This window comes from Lynx rufus, unplaced genomic scaffold (assembly GCF_022079265.1).
Source record: "Lynx rufus isolate CCGP_SWC_20201006 ecotype Redwood Valley unplaced genomic scaffold, mLynRuf1.p SCAF_2, whole genome shotgun sequence".
Lineage (NCBI taxonomy): Eukaryota > Metazoa > Chordata > Mammalia > Carnivora > Felidae > Lynx > Lynx rufus.
In genome coordinates, this window is record NW_025814834.1 from 157,117,918 (window position 1) to 157,137,496 (window position 19,579).

The 19,579-nt window shown below is 39.7% G+C and overlaps 1 protein-coding gene across 1 annotated transcript in view; it reads right to left on the bottom strand.

The window, feature by feature from the left end:
• Nucleotides 1-19,579, bottom strand: part of GIPC2 (GIPC PDZ domain containing family member 2) — a 79,861-nt gene that overhangs the window by 50,354 nt on the left and 9,928 nt on the right. Inside the window, exon 2 of the mRNA XM_047086020.1 lies at nt 3,803-3,988. Coding sequence (XP_046941976.1) covers nt 3,803-3,988 — 186 coding nt within the window. The remainder of the gene's footprint in view (nt 1-3,802; nt 3,989-19,579) is intronic.

The window sequence follows — 19,579 nt, forward strand, 5'->3', positions numbered from 1 at the left end:
ATAAAATTCATGACCCTGGATTACACCTATAAAGGAAAAGAAAAATGCTACAGAGGATATGAGGCAACTGACAGAAATGCAATATAGGCATTAAAAATTATTTTATCAATATTAGATTTTCTGAATTTCACAATTGCACTGTCTAGCTATACAGAAAAAAAAAAACCCTGTGCTTAATAACTACGTTCTGAAATACTAGCGGCTAAATGGGAATATATGCATTCTACTTTTTCAAATGGTTCTGAAAATTATATTTGTACATATGTATACATATACACATACACATGTGTGTATTAGACCAAAAAAGCAAACGTGACAAGTGGTAAGAATTGGAGAAATGGGTAAAGGGTATTATGGAAGTCTTCTGTATTATTACAATCTTACAGTAAATTTGAAATTACCCCCACCCCAGTTTGTAAGAAGTCCTATTAATCGTATTCATTTCTCTTTTAAGTTGAATTCTACGTCAGCAGTTTGCCGTATGCTCCACTTTCTCTTGCCATCATGTTCTGCCTCCCCAGGGCTAGTGACTCGTACTGACGCAGGCACATGTTCAAGGAGACATTCAAGAAAAAAAGAACACAAACTCTGAACAGAGGTTAAGATCTAAAAAATCCACGTATGTTTGCAAAACTTCTAAGCCCTTCCTGCTGACATTAGAAAGGCATTGCTGCATGTGCCTCATGTCCTGAGCTTCCCCCAGATAATCCCACATGACTTTCCCAACTCACGATTTTCCATTTGATCACCCACTCAACCTTCAACACAGTCCTATCTTTTAGCAGAGCTAAAAATAGCCATTCTATCAAGTGGGGAGTTAAATAAAGTACTATTTACAGTTAAGGAGGTTGCTTTCCTAAGACTTGTTTTAAATGACAGTGCATCAGCAAAGAAAAGATTTGGACAAAATAAAAACCTGAAACATACTCTGTTGCATGAAGTTTGTAACTAATTCTTAGTGAAGTGGATGGGAATGCCAGCTCTGGAGTCAGAGGCTCTTAAATTCAAATACTGAATTTTTCTGCTATATAACTTTAAAGCAAGCTACTTAACCTCCCTTATCCTGTTCCTACATCTGTAAAATAGAGGTTGGTAATAGTACCTACCCACAGGTCAATCTCCCAGACACCATGTTCAACAGAAGAATCCAGAAACAACAGAGTACATAATATAGGATTCTACTTACAGAAGGTTCAAGAACGAGCAAAACTGTAGTGATAGAGGTCAGAGTAGTGGCTACCTTTGTGGGAGAAGCATACTGCCTGGGAAACAGTACAAGGGAGACTTCTGGGTGGTGGAAATGAAGTTTCCCTTGATCTGGGTGATGGTTAACAGGTGTGAGTACAATAAGCTGAACATTAAAAATCTGTTATACCCTGGGGTGCTTGGGTGGCTCAGTCTGTTAAGTGTCTGACTCTTGAGTTTGGCTCAGGTCATGATCTCACGGTTCATCAATTCGAGCCCCATGTTGGGTTCCCCATTGACCGTGCAGAGCCTGCTTGGGATGTTCTCACTCCCTCTCTCTCTGCCCCTCCCCTGCTCACGTGGGTGTACGTTCTCCCTCTCTCAAAATAAGTATTTTTAAAAAAATTTGTTATACCTCAACAAGAGGAAACATAGTACCAATGGAATGGTTGAGACTTAAATGAGAAAATGTATGTCAAGTGCCTAGTACATAAGCATTCAATAAAAGTCTGTTATACAATTGCTTAATAGAACTGTTTAAGAGATAAGTCTACTTTTCTTTTCCCCACACCTCAGTTCTTAGTTTTTCATACTATTTCAAACTTCCTTCTCTTGCCTTTACAGCTCTATATTGCTCTATTAGTATTTAAATAAATTCTATAGTTAAAAATTCTTCAAACTTTTCTAAAGCTTATTTATTTTGGGGCGGCACAAGTGGGGGGGGGGGACGAGGGAGGGAGGGGTGGGGGGGGGAGAGAGAGAGAGAGAGAGAGAGAGAGAGAATATCCCAAGGAGGCTACACACTGTCAGTGCGCAGTCCAACACAGGGCTCAAACTCACAAACCATGAGATCATGACCTGAGCCAAAAATCAAGAGACAGACACTTAACCAACTGAGCCACCCAGGCACCCCTGAAGACTATTTAAGATGTAAGAAGGTGTCAAAAATATGTTGGAGCGCCTAGCTGGCTCAGTCAGCAGAGCATGAAACACAGTCTCTGGGTCGTGAGTTTGAGCCCCACATTGGGCATAGAGATTACTTAAAATTATATAGGTGTATGTATATATACATATACACACATACATACATATATATGGACACCTAGGTGGCTCACTAGGTTGAACATCCAACACTTGATCTCAGCTCAGGTCTTTGGTCTTGAGTTCAAGCCAAACAGTGATGGGCTCCACACTGGGCATGGAGCCTACTTAAAAAAAAAAAAATTGAGGGGTACCTGGATGGCTCAATCTGTTGAACATCTTACTCTTGTTTCAGCTTAGGTCATGATATCACAGTTCATGGAATCAAGGCCCACATCAGGCTCTGTACTACAGAGTGGAGCCTGCTTGGGATTCTCCTTCTCCCTGTCCCACCCCACTTGCATGAGCTCTCTCAAATTTTATATATATAATTTTTTTTAAATATAGCAAAAATGAACTATTGGGACCTCATCAAAATAAAAAGCTTCTGCACAGTGAAGGAAACAATCAGCAAAACTAAAAGGCAACTGACAGAATGGGGGAAGATATTTGCAAACGACATATCAGATAAAGGGTTAGTATCCAAAAATCTATAAAGAACTTCTCAAACTCAACACCCAAAAAGCAAATAATCCAGTGAAGAAATGGGCAAAAGACAGGAATAGACACTTCTCCAAAGAGGATATCCAAATGGCCAACAGACACATGAAAAAATGCTCAACATCATTCATCAGGGAAATACAAATCAAAACCACAATGAGAGACCACCTCACACCTGTCAGAATGGCTAACATTAACAACTCAGGCAACAACAAATGTTGGCGAGGATGCAGAGAAAGAGGATCTCTTTTACACTGCTGATGGGAATGCAGGCTGGTGCAGCCACTCTGGAAAACAGTATGGAGGTTCCTCAAAAAACTAAAAATAGAACTACCCTACAACCCAGCAATGGCACTACTAGGCATTTATCCAAGGGATACAGGTATGCGGTTTCGAAGGGACACACGCACCCCAATGTTTGTAGCAGCACTATCAACAATAGCGAAAGTATGGAAAAAGCCCAAATGTCCATCAATGGATGAATGGATAAAGAAGATATGGTATATATATACAATGGCAATCAAAAAGAATGAAATCTTGCTACTTGCAACTATGTGGATGGAACTAGAGGGTATTATGCTAAGCGAAGTCAGTCAGAGAAAGACAAAAATCATGACTTCATTCACAGGAGGACTTTAAGACAAAACAGATCAACACAAGGGAAGGGAAGCAAAAAAGCATATAGAAACAGGGAGGGGGACAAAACATAAGAGACTCTTAAATATGGAGAACAAACAGAGGGTTACTGGAGGGGCTGTGGGAGGGGGGATAGGCTAAATGGGTAAGGGGCATTAAGAAATCTTCTCCTGAAGTCATTGTTGCACTATATGCTAATTTGGATGTAAATTTAAAAAATGAAATTAGAAAAAAATAAAATACATTTGGAAATAACCCCCTTCCATTTTGTTTAAATGAAACCTTACCAACCCATCCCTGCTGAGCCAGTTCTGACTGTTAAAATCATTTCTTTGACCTGGTAGATTTTCTTAAATATTACCCTCCATTAAGTCACATAGTTATTTTTTTTAAGACTTACCTTTATAAAAGCATAGCCAGTACCATTATCTGTAATGGTGAGACCAAGTGAATCCTCAGATTTATGTATATTTACTTCTTTTTTGATCCCTTTCACATGGGCAAATATGAAATCTTCAAGACCTATCTGTGATCCTAAGAGTCTTTCCATATCAACTTTAGGTGTGTTTAACGTGCAGTATAAGATCTGTAAGAAAGAAAGAAATAGTTCAGTTTCCATCAGGAAAACATTCTGGTTATTAGGGTATTTGAGTGAAATAGTCGATTTATGACAGAAGTTACATCATTAACATTGGGTAATATATATGGAATATTTCCTATAGGCAAGGCTCTATATTAACCAATTTACGGTCATTATCTCATTAAATCCTCACAATGACTTTACAAATACTTATCCCCTCCAAATTACAGATGAGGAATTTGAGGTTTAGTGAAAGAAAGTAATTGGCCTAAGGTCACAAAGCCAATATTTGTCAAGAGCAAGATTCTGAGTTTACATCTCACCAACTTCCAAGTGATTGAAAAGATCTCCACTACCTGCCATTTACAATGCTAAAATCAAAAGTTGTCTTCTCAAAGGCAAGGCCATGACATGTATGCCACAATGAAATTATAGGCAAGTCTATTTTTGAAAACTGCTAAGTTTTTTAAATGAGGAAATTTATCTTGCATTAGAATGCTTGAGAAAATTAATGAATGAGGTGCAAAAATAAAGAGGTCTAAAACATATCTTACAGACTCACTAATCCAATCCCTTAATTTTCTTGGGTATGTAAAACAAAAACATTTCAGTATAGCAGTTTTATTCCAAAATAGTTAAGGTTTTTTTTATTTTTATTATCAATTTTGCCACAGATGTTGCCAACACTTCCTCGGACCCTGAGCCTTGCTTCAGTCCTCACTTTCTACCCTCTCCCTGGATCCCCAGGTTTCATAGCATTCTTGACTCCCACTGGAAGGTAAGCCTTCTGACATCCATAAACCTCATGAAGTTCAGGAATGGCACAACTACTACTTATTAAATGGATCTTTAAGGCACATCAGAATGTGTCTGAACTGGAAGCACTCTCTGTTCTACAACTAAAAGATCCAGCATGGTCAGCAAGATTCTGACCAATTTCAGATGTATATGAAAGGAGCTACTGAGGAGGACAAGAGGCAACTGGATATAAAAGAAAAAAGGCTTACAAAGAAACATGTGCTGTCCTGCCCTTTCCCCTTTTCCTCTGTGGGGAGCTGTGCTAACTGGTGGACCTTTGATTTAACCCTTTGTGTTCCTGGGCAGGGCAGAATATATTTAGTTCTGTAATTAGTAAGTTTTTGTGAAATACTCTAGTATAAGAACTGTATTATTCACAGGGAAAAAGAAAGTCCTTTAAGAAAGGTTCCTATTCTTTATTCTGTGAAATCAATGGTATAATTAGTCCACTGACAAAAATCAGTAATAGTGTGGGTAGAGGGACAAGGTAACATGCACAGTGAACAGTTTTCCTGATTTTCTTTCTCAAAACGATGGGAAGTAAAGAAACAGTTTTGTTATTACTGGTTTTAACAGTGAATCTGCTAAACACCATTAACATAAAAACTTACCAGTTAGAAAACATTAAAACAGAATGATGATGTAATAGGGCAGGAGAAAAGCCCCAAAAAGGAAATCCCACACGAAGTGGACTTCTAGTTACTAAGCTGCTTCCTTTCTTTCAATTTTTCACATTTCCCTGCAGAACAAATATTAGATTTCCTGTAGGTATGACCCTTTTTCATTGTGCTTCCTCCCCTACAGAACAATGTTACATCCCAGGCAGCCAAAAGTTTGCAGGCAAGGCAAGACATGGGTGCCTTTCTCTTCCCCTCTTCACATAACACTCAGATCTCAAGTATCTATACATCTTACGTGCTTTGGAGGAAAATGACTCACATCCCCTATTCTAGGCATAAGATTTAAACCAGTATAAGTGGTATTTTAGGAGTAGGCATGTGGCCCAATCGCGGCCAACAAGACATGGAAGATGTCCAAGGATCTTCTGGAGAATATTTTTTTACTCTTAAGAAACATACAGTAAAAGACCATCCTTTCCTTGCCCTGGATGCTGCCTTATCTGTAGGTGGTCTGGGAACTTCCACCACCATCTTACTACTGAGGAAGAAACCAGTGCCAAGAAAGGCAAAGCAAAGAGATGGAATAAACCCAGATCCCTGACATAGGGGAGTTGCTCTGTTCACCAACTCTGGAGCTCACTCTACCCCTTTTATGCAATTGTTTTAGCCAATTTTAGCAAGTAGTTTCATATTATTGCAGTTGAAAACTTATCAGATACACAGTCTTATCCCAAAATATTTAGTTACACAAACCAATAATTTAACCAACCCATTTTAGATTTTGTTGTTTTCAACTAAAAAGATTCCAGATATAAAAATACAAAAGATAGGAATTCTATTTCTTCCATTTAAAAGTTCTTTCTAGGGGTGCCTGCGTGGCTCAGTCAGTTGAGAGTCCAACTCTTGATTTCTGCTCAGGTCATGATCCTAGGGTTGTGAGCTCAAGCCCTGAGTTAGGCTCCGCACTAAGCATGGAACCTGCTTGTGATTCTCTTTCCCTCTGTCCCTCCCCTTCTCACTCTCTCTAAAATAAAACATAAGCAAAAGTTCTCTCTACTTTCTAGCTCAATTTATCCTTAAACTCAGTCAGGAAGCTGGTGAATTATGTTTAATATACTGAGATACTATGCATCCTTATCCAAATTTCACATCCTATCTCCTCTATCAAAAATTTCAGGCACAGGGTACCTGGGTGGCTCGGTCAGTTGAGTGTCCAACTCTTCAGCTCACGTCATGATCTCAGTTGGTGGGATTGAGCCCCATGTTGGGCTGTGCACTGACAGCACAGTACCTGCTTGGGATTCTCTCTCCCTCTCTCTCTCTCTCTCTCTCTGCCCCTTCCCGGCTTGTGCTCATGCTCACTCTTGTTCTCTCAACAAACATTTAAAAAGAAGAAATTTCAGGCACAGAAAAAGTGGTTCCCCCTTCCAATATCAGCAAAATAAATCCCCAAGAGGAAATATTTCATCCTTAAAACGGTTGTTAGGAAAAAAAAACAACAACAGATTAAGAGGTAAGAGATTTGGGGTGCCTGGCATGCAACTCTTGATCTCCATGTGCTGAGTTCAAGCCCCACACTGGGCATAGGGATTATTCTTAAAAATAAACTTATGGGGCACCTGGGTGGCTCAGTCAGTTGAGCATCCAATTTCAGCTCAGGTCATGATCCCACTGTTTTGTCAGTTCGAGGCTCATGTCAGGCTCCGTACTGACAGCTCAGAGCCTGGAGCCTGCTTCCAATTCTGTGTCTCCTCCTCTCTGTGCCCCTCCCCCGGCTCACACGTGGTCTCTCAAAAATAAACATTAAAAAAAAAAAAAAGGGTAAGAGACTTGAATCTAGTCCCACTTCCGTACTCTCAGTGAGCTCAGTCAAATCATTTGACCTCCCTGGTTCTTGTGTACATCATGACATTAGTAAAGTTGGTCTACTGACACACTTGTTGCAAAAACTGAGAGACTACATATATGAGTACTTCTTAAACGAAAAAGCTCTTTATAGAGGTTATTATTCCTGGAATGTAAGGGTTTCTTGAACAGTGATGTTTCACCCATGCTTGAAAGCTGCTTAGTTTTCCTGAAGAGATCAGATTTTGTTTCTTTTTAATGTCATCAACAGATGGATTCCTTTTCTCCCATAAATTACATTATCTTTCAACTTTGTTGTTAAAGAATAACTCATGGAGGGGCACCTGGGTGGCTCAGTCAATTAAGTGTCTGACCTTGGCCCAGGTCATGACCTCGGCCCAGGTCATGACCTCGACCTTGTGGTTCTGGAGTTCAAGTCCCACATTGGGCTCTGTGCCGACCACTCAGGGCCTGGAGCCTGCTTTCTTCTCTCACTCTCTCTCGCTCTCTCTCTGCCCCTCCCCCCACACATGCTGTTTTTCTCTCAAAAACAAATATTAAAATAAATAAATAAATAAATAAATAAATAAATAAATAAATAAAATAAGAGGGGGCACGAGGGTAGCCCAGTTGGTTAAGCATCCAACTTCAGCTCAGGTCATGATCTCACAGTTCATGGGTTTGAGCCCACATTGGGCTCTGTGATGCCATCTTGGAGCCTGGAGCGTGCTTCAAATTGTGTGTGTGTGTGTGTGTGTGTGTGTGTGTGTGTGTGTGTGTGTGTGTGTGTGTCTGCCCCTCCCTTGCTTGCGTGCTCTCAAAAATAAATAACTCATGGACAGTATTCTTACCATGCACTGTATTTGAATTGCTATCTTCTGGTTATCATGTGGTTATGATTATTCACCCTTAAAACTCACTCAATATAGCCAAGATGATAAGTCTGAATGACTATAGAGTCACTAATATAGATTAATACTGCCTTTTCTCTCCATTATATACTTTATAATGTCCCTTGTTAATAAGTAGCTTGTCATTGGTGTTTCAAAAAATATTCTGGCCCACAAACAGGTTACAAATTTCTCCAAAAACACATCAAGTGCATTTTTTTTTTTTAAATCAAGGAAGTTCATTTCCAACTTTCTTTTGTTTAATACTTTCCTTAAACAGGAACTGAGTTGGTCAAAGATTCCACATGTTCCAAAGTTCTCTGGAAGAAATTATAGGCTTGTGTAGCTGCCATTAGATTATTTGTGAATGTGATTTTAAATACAAGCAACTGGAATCTTTACCTCTTGAGGTTTTCTAAAATAGCAGGATTACTATTTTAATACTACTTTCCTACATCTCAATCTACCAAAAATCTAACTTTCTATAGGTTTTCTAGAAATATCCATGTTATTACAGAAAATAAAAAGCACATAATGACAAATCTAGTAACTAAACCACACTTTTTTGTTGTTGTTGTTTCCTTAAGTAATCTCTACAGTAAACATAGAGCTTGAACTCCTAACTCTGAGATCAAGATTAGCATGCTCTACGAACCAGACCAAGCCAGGCACCCCAACTAAACCATACTTTCATCAGGAGTTAATACTTCATCTTTACACATAAGAACACTGCTTGGATTGTTTCCTTTGTTAGTGACTATGGTTTTTATCTGGGCTGTTCTCATTAAGTCTCAGACTTTTTCCTCAATAAAAGATTATTTTACCTCTATCTGATTAACTGTCCTTAAAATAGCAGGAATTAGGGGTACCTGGGTAGCTCAGTAAGTTAGGCGTCTAACTTTGGCTCAGGTCATGACCCCGAGGTTCGTGGATTTAAGGCCCCTCTTCTGGCTCCGTGCTGACAGCTCAGAGCCTGAAGCCAGCTTCAGGTTCTTTGTGTGTGTCTCTCTCTCTCTCTCTCTGCCCCTCCCCTGCTCGCACCCTTTCTTTCTCTTTTTTCCTCTCTCTCTCTCAAAAATAAACATTTTAAAAAATGTTTTTAAATAGGAGGAATTAAAAACAACCTGAGGGGTGCCTTGGTGGCTCAATTGGTTAAGCATCCAACTCTTGGTTTCATCTCAAGTCATGATCTCACAGTTTGTGGGATGGAGCCCTGGATCAGGGCTCCCAATCCCTGTTTGGGATTCTCCCCGCCTCTCTCTCTGCCCCTCCCCTGATTGCACACCCTCATCCTCTCAAAAATAAATAAAATAAACATTAAAAATATATATAGGGGCACCTGGGTGGCTCAGTCAATTAAGCAATTGATTCTTGGTTTTGGCTCATGTCATGGGTCTCCTGGTTTGGGAAAGCAAGACCCACTTCAGGCTCCAACAGTGCAGTCTGCCTGGGATTCTCTCTTCCCCTCCCCCACACTCACACACACACTTTCCAACTAAATAATACATATATACATACATACAACCTGAAACTAAGAACAAAATAATTATGGGGGGGGGGGGGGAATTACCCATTTACTGAGTGCTTGAATAGATGAGAGTAGCTTTAGCCAAGCCAGTGACAATATTCTTATTTAAAACTCTTCCACAAAGCTCTCAAGGTCTTATGCTACATGGCTCCTCCAAAATAGGTTATGTGATAAACATATCAAATAACTTCTAAAACTCAATCCTTCAATTACAGTCATGAACTGGGGCACCTGCTCATCCCTCTTAGCTGTACACAGTTTGAATACTGGCTCCCACTTCCAGTAAAGTAGTGGCAAAGTGAAGGAACGGAGAAGATAGGTCTGGAAGAACGGAAAAATAAAATCAAAGTAAAGGTCCAAGAACCATTATGTGCACCAGGTACTTTCACATATTACCTCCTTTAATCCCTACAGCAATTCTAAGTAAGAGATATTACCTTCCCCCTCTTTTAACAAACTAAAAAACAAAGGCTAGAAATGGCTCTATTTGCAACAATATGGATAGACCCAGGGGCATTATACTATACTAAGATAAATCTGACCAAGAAAGATAAAATATTGTATGATCTCACTTACATGTGAGCTCTAAAAAGAACAAACCTCAGATACAGAACAGATTGGTGCTTACCAGAGGCAGGGGGTGCAGGGTGGGAAAAAAACAGGTGAAGGTGGTCAAAAGGTACAAATTTCCCGTTATAAAAAACAAGTCCTAGGAATGTGATGCACAGCACCTATAGTTAATACTATATTGTAGATTTGAAAGTTGCTAAGAGAAATCTTAAAAGTTCTCATCACAAGAAATTATAACTATTTGTGTTGATGGATGTTAACTGGATATCATGGTGGTCACTTTGATATATACAAATACTGAATCCTTATAATTTACATGTACTATTTCAGGTATACATCTCAAAAAAGTTAAAAAGACTTAGATAAAACGGGTTAGAGTCATATCAGTAGTATTTGGTGCACATGAGATTCCAACCCTGGGTCCAAGTCCAAGTTCTTTTCCCTGCAGTGTTACCTCTCTTGACATCTAACACCTGCACAGAGAGGGACACCTAAGTTACTGATCACCTCCTAAAGCCATTAGCGCAACTAATCCTTGTGAGTCAAGTCCTGAGGGCAGGCATAACTACGCCCTGGGCAAGGTGAGTTATTAGGTGATTTATCTAAGGTCACATAGGTAATGAATGACAATCAAAACGGGAATTCAAAACTTCTGGGCTTTTTCTAACCCACGATACTATAATTGTGCTGTAACCAAACTCAGCTTTGAATTTTTTTTTTTTTAAGGTTCATTTATTTGAGGCGGGGGGGGGGGGGGGAGCAGGGGAGAGAGACGTGCACATTCAACAGGGGAGAGGGGCAGAGAGAAAAAGAGAGAATCCCAACCAGGCTCCACACTCAGCACAGAGCCAGACACGGGATTCAATCCCATGACATCACAAGATACCTCTTGAGCCAATATCGAAAGTCAGACGTTCAACTGACTTTCAGGTTCAGGTGCCCCTCAGCTTTGAATTTAAAATGCAGGCAGAAACTATACATTTTTTGCTCTATATAGAACCAAAATAATACTGTTTACCTAATTAACCACTTCCTGAAAGGAGTTAGAAAATCTGCAAAAAGGAGCTATTTGTAATTGATTTTAAAGATCAAACATGATTAGTCAATATCAAAATATTAACACATTTGTTTGATTTACTGTAATTTTAAGTTGGGGGGGGGGGAATCCCAAGCAGGCTTCCACCACAGAGCCAAACGCAGGGCTCAAACCCTCCTCCCACGAGATCACGACCTGAGCCAAAAATCAAGGGTCAGACCCTTAACTGAGCCATCCAGGTGCCCCAATGTACTGTAGTTTTAAAATGATTTCTTCCAGTTAAGTAATTTTAAAACTAGCTGCATTTCTGTCTTCATATTATAAACAGTCATTTAAAATCTCAAGTCTGTTATTTTCCCAGTATAATACGTGCCCTAAACTTCTAAGAAGTATTTCTAAAATATACGTATTATATATAGTACCTCTTTACCTTGTCAATGGCTACAGTCATCTAGAAACAAGTTTCAGTTTGCAAAAGATAAAATTGGCAACAAGACAGATATTTAGAAACCTGATACTGTATGCTCTATTTAGACCTTCATGAGGATATTGTACAAAGCCCTGCCTCGAACTGTGTAGAACTTTCTATAAATGATTCACTTCTAAATTAGCTGCCCTGGGTCAGCAGTGGCAAGTCTTAAATAAAAGGTGAATCATCCTTTGTACTCTTCCTTCTTCAGTACAACCACTTTTTCAGTGATCAAAATAATAGGACAAAAATAATTTTATCCAAAAAAAAGAAAAGCAGACTTACAGTTGTTAATCTACCAAATGACTTCCCACAGTGACCAAAAGAACATTCGTTTGCTAATGAAAGCTAACCAAAGCAACTATGTATCCAAGAAACTGTGTATCCATATCCACCTATGTATCCAAAGCAATTCTCGAAAGATAAGGTTAAAAAGATAGGGATATATTTTAGTCTTGCCTTTGTGGACATTACAGAAACACTAAACCAAGTAAGATAAATCAAATGTGTATGGCTATATATATCATCCTCTTCCACAATATTCTTCCAGTCAGAACTTTATCCTGGGTCTAATAATGCTGCAAGGTCATGTGCCAAATTTAAAGACATCATAAATCACTGCTGTTCCCCTGGTCAGGTGCTGTCTCAAATTTTCCAGCTTTCTAAACCTACTTCTCTCCTTAAAAGACTCCTCTTGACACTTAAAATGGAAAATATAAAAGGGCAAAGAGACTATAATAAGGAGACATTTTGTATCTAAGAACAGTGTAGTAGGGTGGGTTTGTGAAGTATTATAAATTCTAAGAAAAAGATTCATGGTTAAACTTTCCAGTTTACCAAATACAAATTTATAAAATATGGCCATCATATCCCCAAAAGGTCCCTAATCAAAATCTTAAAACACGTTTGGCAAAATGCTCATGGAGCACTGTGTTCATATTAGCCCAGGTAGCAGACTTACAACCCTTATAATGAAAGGTCTGTAAGCATATGGTATTTAAAAATCTCCCAAAGGTGTTGGGGGGGGGGGGGGAGTGGCGTGGCTTGCTCAGTTGGTACAGCACGTGACTCTTGGTCTCAGGGTTGTCAATCTGAGGCCCCTGTTGGGTGTAGAGATTAGTTTAAAAAAAATTTTTTTTAAGTAAACACCCAAGTGAATCATGGAGAATTGGAAAGCAAGCATGGTGAGCCACTGAGGGATCAGGTGAAAATGACAGGGGTCTATTCCTTACTACTATTTCCTAGGACAGAATTTCTGAAAGAGATGAGCACTTTATGGTGGGCCATCTAAAGCACTATAAACATCTTCAGAGAAAAAGACTGAAAAGGATTTTTAATTTAGACTAGGACACCTGAAAAGACACTAGGAAAAGTACAAGGCAACAGGGGGAGAGGTGACAGAGGAAAATGTACTAGAGTGTTCCCTAGATGGAAGGATTGGGGGAAGACAAACCCACTGACCACCTTAGATAATTGTTCACTAGCAAGTTTGAGAAGTACTGGGGGAGAAACAAAACAAAACCACACCTATAGATAGAGTCAGTGTGACACAAGTAAGGGGAGCCCTCAATCTGGAGTATGTGTGTGAAGATTCTTCTAAACTCAGGTTGCTCAATTCTGAACCATCTCCCACCCCAGGGATAGAGAACCCCAAGAACAAAGACTGGGATGAGGTAGAAAGGAGCTGCCAAGAATAGAATTATGTCACAGGCTCAGACACTTAGGCACAGCCCTGGCTGCAAGACTCTCCCCTTTGCTCAGAGCCGTTTATTACTAGCTCCTGCTCCCTGCTCTAAGCAGCTTCTTCCCACCCTCAGCTTGCCAACATTACTGACATTCCTGACTATAAAACTCCTGGGACTGGAGCAGGCAGAAGACTTAAAGAAGGGAGAAGAACCCAGCAATGTCAGAAGGCTTCCCGAAGAAGTTGGCAGGCTACCACAGGGTTCCACCTTCAACTCCCAGAAATGTGTCACCAAGCAGGAGCCAGGACGAGGAGTACCAGTGCCTCCTGGCTCCAGGTCTGGTGCTGACGCTGCGCCCTCACTATCTGCTTCTATTTTTACAACCACGCTATGCTCTTCCCACCCCCTTCCCTAGTGCTTATAATTTCACAGACTTCCTTAATGCCCAGGAAACTGGTTTATATATGGTGTTTCATTACCAAACATAGGAAACTTTCTCATATTTTTCTTCTTTCTCCTTTTCTAGTAAGCATTTTGGTTATAATTAGGTGGATTCCAGGTCCCAGAGTTTGTTTTTGTTTTTAACTAGGTTCCACACCCAATATGGGGCTTGAATTCAAGACCTTGTGATCAAGAGTCTCATCCTCTACCAACTGAGCCAGCCAGACACCCCTCCCTACCCAGCCCACTCCCAGAATAATTCTTAATACCATCCCTGTCACTCTCTGAAGTGTCTGGGTTTGAAATACAAATTGTATGGCCATCTAGTTATAATACATCTATTAAGCTGATCAAATAAGCATATTGCCATTTCAGAACGGTAGGACTAAAGACAGCATAGGATAAAAGGAAACACATAGATTGGGGTGTTGAAAAACAGTGGTAGAGTTCTTCCTCTATCCTTTAGCATCTAAGTAATCTTCCCCAGAAGATTCTTGGAAGGAAACATCAGTGTGCAGAACTTGAGCACAATTAAAACCATAGGAGACTTGGGAGAGAGCACACAGGAGAGGGGTAGAAGGATAATCTTAATCTTCAGGCTGAATGTGGAGACTGACACTGGTCTCAATTCCACAATGAAAAGATCATGACCTTTTTTGAGATGAGCACTGGGTGTTGTATGTAAACGATGGATCACAGGAATCTACCCCCTGAAACCAAGAGCACACTGTATACACTGTATGTTAGCTAACTTGACAATTAAAAAAAAAAAAAGTCGGATGCTTAATCGACTGAGCCACCCAGGTGCACCCGTTGAGCCTGCTTAAGATTCTCTCCCTCCCTCCTCTAAATTTTTTTAATTTTTAAATTTAAACAAAAGATGGGGCACCTGGGTGGCTCAGTCAGTTGAGCGTCCAGCTTCGGCTCAGGTCATGATCCCAAAGTCCATGAGTTCGAGTCCCAGGTCGAGCTCTGTGCTGACAGCTCAGAGCCTGGAGCCTGCTTCGGATTCCATGTCTCCCTCTCTCTCTGCCCCTCCCCCACTCATGCGGTCTCAGAAACAAATAAACATTAAGAAAAATTAAAAAAAAATTTTAAACAAAAGATCCTAGGAGACTTAATGGGATTTAATGTGCACCTACTCTATTCCTTAAGAAATATGTATTTTTAAAGTGTGTATAGGTAGATAATATTGAATTTTTATTTCAGGATAGTCAACATGGTGTTATTTTGGGCCTGATAAGGCTAGGAACCACTTGCGTAAAGGAAGAGACCTGGACTTTGACTCAAATTTATCTGGGCCCAAAGATATCGCTTTAGACTGAATGACTTGAATAATTTACTTTCGCTCTGAGCTCTAGTTGCTTCATCTACAGTTGGTAGTCCTTTCTAGGGCTTTGGGTAGAAACCCACCATTTCAGATAGGATAGCATGGGTTAAGTGGTAAGGATAGGTATTCAACAATTCCCTTCTTGGGGGGCCTGGGTGCCTCAGTTCATTGAGCACCCAGCTCTTGGTCTCAGCTCAGGTTATGATCTCACAGATCGGGAGGCCAAGCCCTGCACTTGCAGATAGTGCAGAGCCTGCTTTGAATTTTTGCTCTCTCCTTGTCTCCACACCCCTGCCTCAAAAAATCACCTTTTTAAAGAATTCCTTTCTTCTTAGTTCTTAAGATAGGTTTCCCTCTCCCCACTCACCTTTACATAAAGGCAGGAAGATTAAGATAGGAAGGAGAAAGTATAAAGAATATAGAAGAAAGGGAGTAAAGGGGATCATGACCATCACCTAATACCTAATCACACCCAGTACATGCTGCTAGTATCAAATGTGAAAAGCTTCAAGAGGTTAAATTAAGATTCTGGCCCTGGAACATGAAGGACCTAGTGTTAATGCCAAGCACAGAAACCACTATTATGTTAATGCACTATGTAGACATGTGAATGGTTTTAAGAACGGACATAGAATTATCATTTCCTCAAATTTGTTAGTTATATCCTGTTAAGGCCACGTAAAATTAACACTGCAATTTAAGAACCTGTGACTTTTACAGATGGAGAGGATCTACAGGATCATCCTGGATTTTAGCCATTAAAACAAAAGAAAAAGTTGAGGGGTGACTGGCTGGCTCAGTCAGAGCATGCAACTCTTGATCTCAGGGGTCAGCAGTTCAAGCCCCATGTTGGGGGTAGAGTTTACTTAATAGTAAAAAAACAAAAACAAAAAAAAAAACAAAGAAAAAAGAAAGTTAAAACTATTCTCCTACATAGGCTTTATCTCCAGGGAGTTTTTTCTTTGGTTTTGTTTTGTTTTTAAAGAATAGAAAATAACACTTTCTAAATGCTTGAGTTCTTGAGCCTCTTAACCAGTACTTACAGATTGGTCATACGTTTCTACTTTTAAGTAGGCTCCACACCCAGCATGGAGCCCAACAAGGGCTTACAGACTTGAGCAGAGATCAAGAGTCAGATGCTTAACCGACTGAGCCACCCAGGTGCCCTGATGGTCATAGATTCCTAAAAACAAATATTCTATCACAGACAAGGTCAAAGGTCCCTTCTTGCTTTTCACTTATCTATAGTAGCCACAAAACCTCCCTGCTGTTACTCATGCCCAAGCTTCAACTTCCTAGTCTGCATTTTAAGCACCAAACCTCAGAATACTCAGCATACCTATAACAGCAGGGCTGGGGTTTCTAAGATGAGTAAGGAAAGCCAACTTTTAGATCCCAATCCAGAAAAGCAGTGACAGTCATCCACCCTCAGTCAGCCAACCTCTGTTGTCTATTTCAGCAAGTATTTAGCCCAAAGGTATCTGTTAGTCACTTCAATCTTAAGTAGTTTCAAGGAACATCTTTTGTCACCTCAGGTGATGGGCATTTCTAAGGAGACACAGGGAAGCAAAGAAAGCACAGGAAACCTTTTCAGAAGGCACAGACTTCTTAGAAGTTATTTTAAATTGGCTTATCACCATTAAAGACACAGTATCAACTCTCTCAGCATGAAGGACACCCTCTGGGACACTGCAAAAACCCCAGTGACTGTCATTCACAGGCCTCAGAATCTCCTGAGGTCTACGCCCTTGCTTCTGCTACTACCAGCTGTACAGAACAGATATATAGTGTTTAAAAGAAAAGTGAAAGGAGAGGTTTATAGTCACAGATATGCACGTATTTTCACACATACACACTTGTAAATTCAGAGAGTATTTTTCTAGAAGGATGGCCAAGAAAGTGGCCACAACAGATGCTTCTGGTAAAGACTAGGGAACTGTGGTTCTGGGTGACCCACTTTTTTCTTCTAGTTTTTATTTTGTGATATATTATTATTTTTCAATTAAAACCTGGTTTCATAGAACATCATTTACTCTATAGCTCCACTATGGACTTCTGCTACACAGAGAATAATTTCTGCTAGTAGATTCAGTAAATGAATGAAACAAAATTAAGAGACACCACTTTCCTTAACTTATGGATACCCTTAACTGAGAGCCAACAAGTGGATGAGAAGAGGAGGACCTGAGAGGTAGGATGGAACTACTAACACCAGGAGGAAGAAACTAGACACATTGGATTAAGAATCAATTGCATGAATTAGTTATAACTATCCTGCTTATATCCAGTTTTGAGGCAACAAAAGACCTTGTGTGGTATAACCATCCCCGATGTCCAAGCAATATATTTGATGTCAGAAAAGCAGAAAAACATACCCTAACTTCTAAAATTTTATTTCAAGTTTATATTACTGCACCTTACTGAATCATACATGGAATTGTTTTCCAAAACAGTTCAAAACACTTCATTTTTAATTTATCCCATTGACAGAGAGCACTGTCAGCATTTCGGTCTTATACTTTCTATCCAGAACTTAATAAGAAGGAAATGATCTCTAAATGATTTTTATAAGAACTACCAGTAAACCAAAAAAAATTGTGAGAAGTTATTTTTTTAATGTTTATTTTTGAGAGAGACACAGAGTGCAAGCAGGGGAGGGGCAGAGAGAGAGGGACACACAGAATCTGAATGAAGCAGGCTCCAGGCTCTGAGCTGTCAGCACAGAGCCCAATACGGGGCTCAAACCCCACCCCCATGAGGTCTTGACCTGAGCCAAAGTCCGAGGCTTAACTGGCTGAGTCACCCAGGCACCCCTCTGAGTGATCATTTAAATACACTAGGGTCTCTACAATTTCAAGGATTTCTTTAGTCCATCCACTTGCAAAGCAGAGAGAACTTTCGCTGTTTTGTTTAGCATTTTAGAAATAAAAACAACAACAACAACAACAACTCTGGTTTGAAGTCTTATTCAGTTTCATTACTACAACTTTCCTCTGTAGCTATAGCTTTGCATTTGTGGAATCAAAATTACATGCTAGGTATATACGCTGAGCAGTAAACGTACACATGGCTCAATACTTCAGGGCTCTGCCATAACTTTCCCAGCCATATCCCAACTCACCTCTCTTTGATCTCTGCCTACCATATCCCCATCAGCATATCTCGTACTACTGGTAACATTCTTCATTTTCCACCTTGTATTATCAACATATGATACTTATCTTCGTTTGCCTTGTTACCACCACACCTATATATTGTAAGCTCCAGGAGACAGGCACTTAGTAACTTCTCTATTTTAATGCTTTGTGGATTCAATTAAAAATAAATATTACCTTTATGTACAAACTCTGGAGAAACATTCAGGCTGAAAAATACTTTGGATCTCATTTAACCCAGTGGTTTCCAAACATCTATCAATAATAGATGACAGGCCAGGGATATAAGGGAAAGGTAAAATTCACAATATGCAGGCCCTAGCCCAAATCTACAGAAGTGGGGCCCAGAATCTCTGGTTGTTTTAAAGGTCTCCAGGTGATTCTGAGATGCACCAGGTTTGGGAATCACTGGTCTCGTCTACCAAACGCATATTACATATGGAAAAACTGAAGCCCAAGGAGATCGAAGACTTGCCCAAAGTTGAATAGCAAAGTAAACAGAAGAGCATGAACATCAGCAGAGGACAATGATGAAATGGAAACCACCTGGCAGAGTTCATAATGAAATAAAAGATAAGCATTAACTAGATCATCATCCTAGACCATCTTTCTATCACTGAATGTAGCAACTGCTGAATAGCTTTTTTAAAAATATGGGTTTTTTTTTTAAATAAATTTTTTAAGTATGTACCTCAGAATATTGGCCTAAGGAGTACTAGGCAGGAAAAAAAAGGAGGGCCGGGGGGGGGGGGGGGGTAAGTTCCACAGTCAAGTAAACATAGGGAATGAGAAACACCAAGCTTTTTAAATGTTTAGTGGACTTCTTAGAGCCTTTAATATGTAATTATGAGTATACAAAACACATCTCCTCCAAAGTTATCCGACAACTGAAGACACTTTTTATAATACTATTTCAAGAGATTAGTATTCCTTGGAACACATTTTAAGGAAATTCTAGCTTAACCAGAAACTAAGTTTCTAATCTTCGAATTGAACTGGAGGAAGGGGCTAAATATTTTTCACCTTTATGTTCCCAACATCAGATACAATACTGGACTCATAGTGAGCACTCAGATAAATGGACTCCTTCAGCAAAAATTGGTTAAAAGTAATCAGGCACAGGTTTATTTGGTGGGTAAACAAGTTTAAAAGTTGGATTACAATAAGTCTCACCCAACTCCAGAATTATAAAACATTTAATACCTGGCATTGACCTAGATGTTTACATAA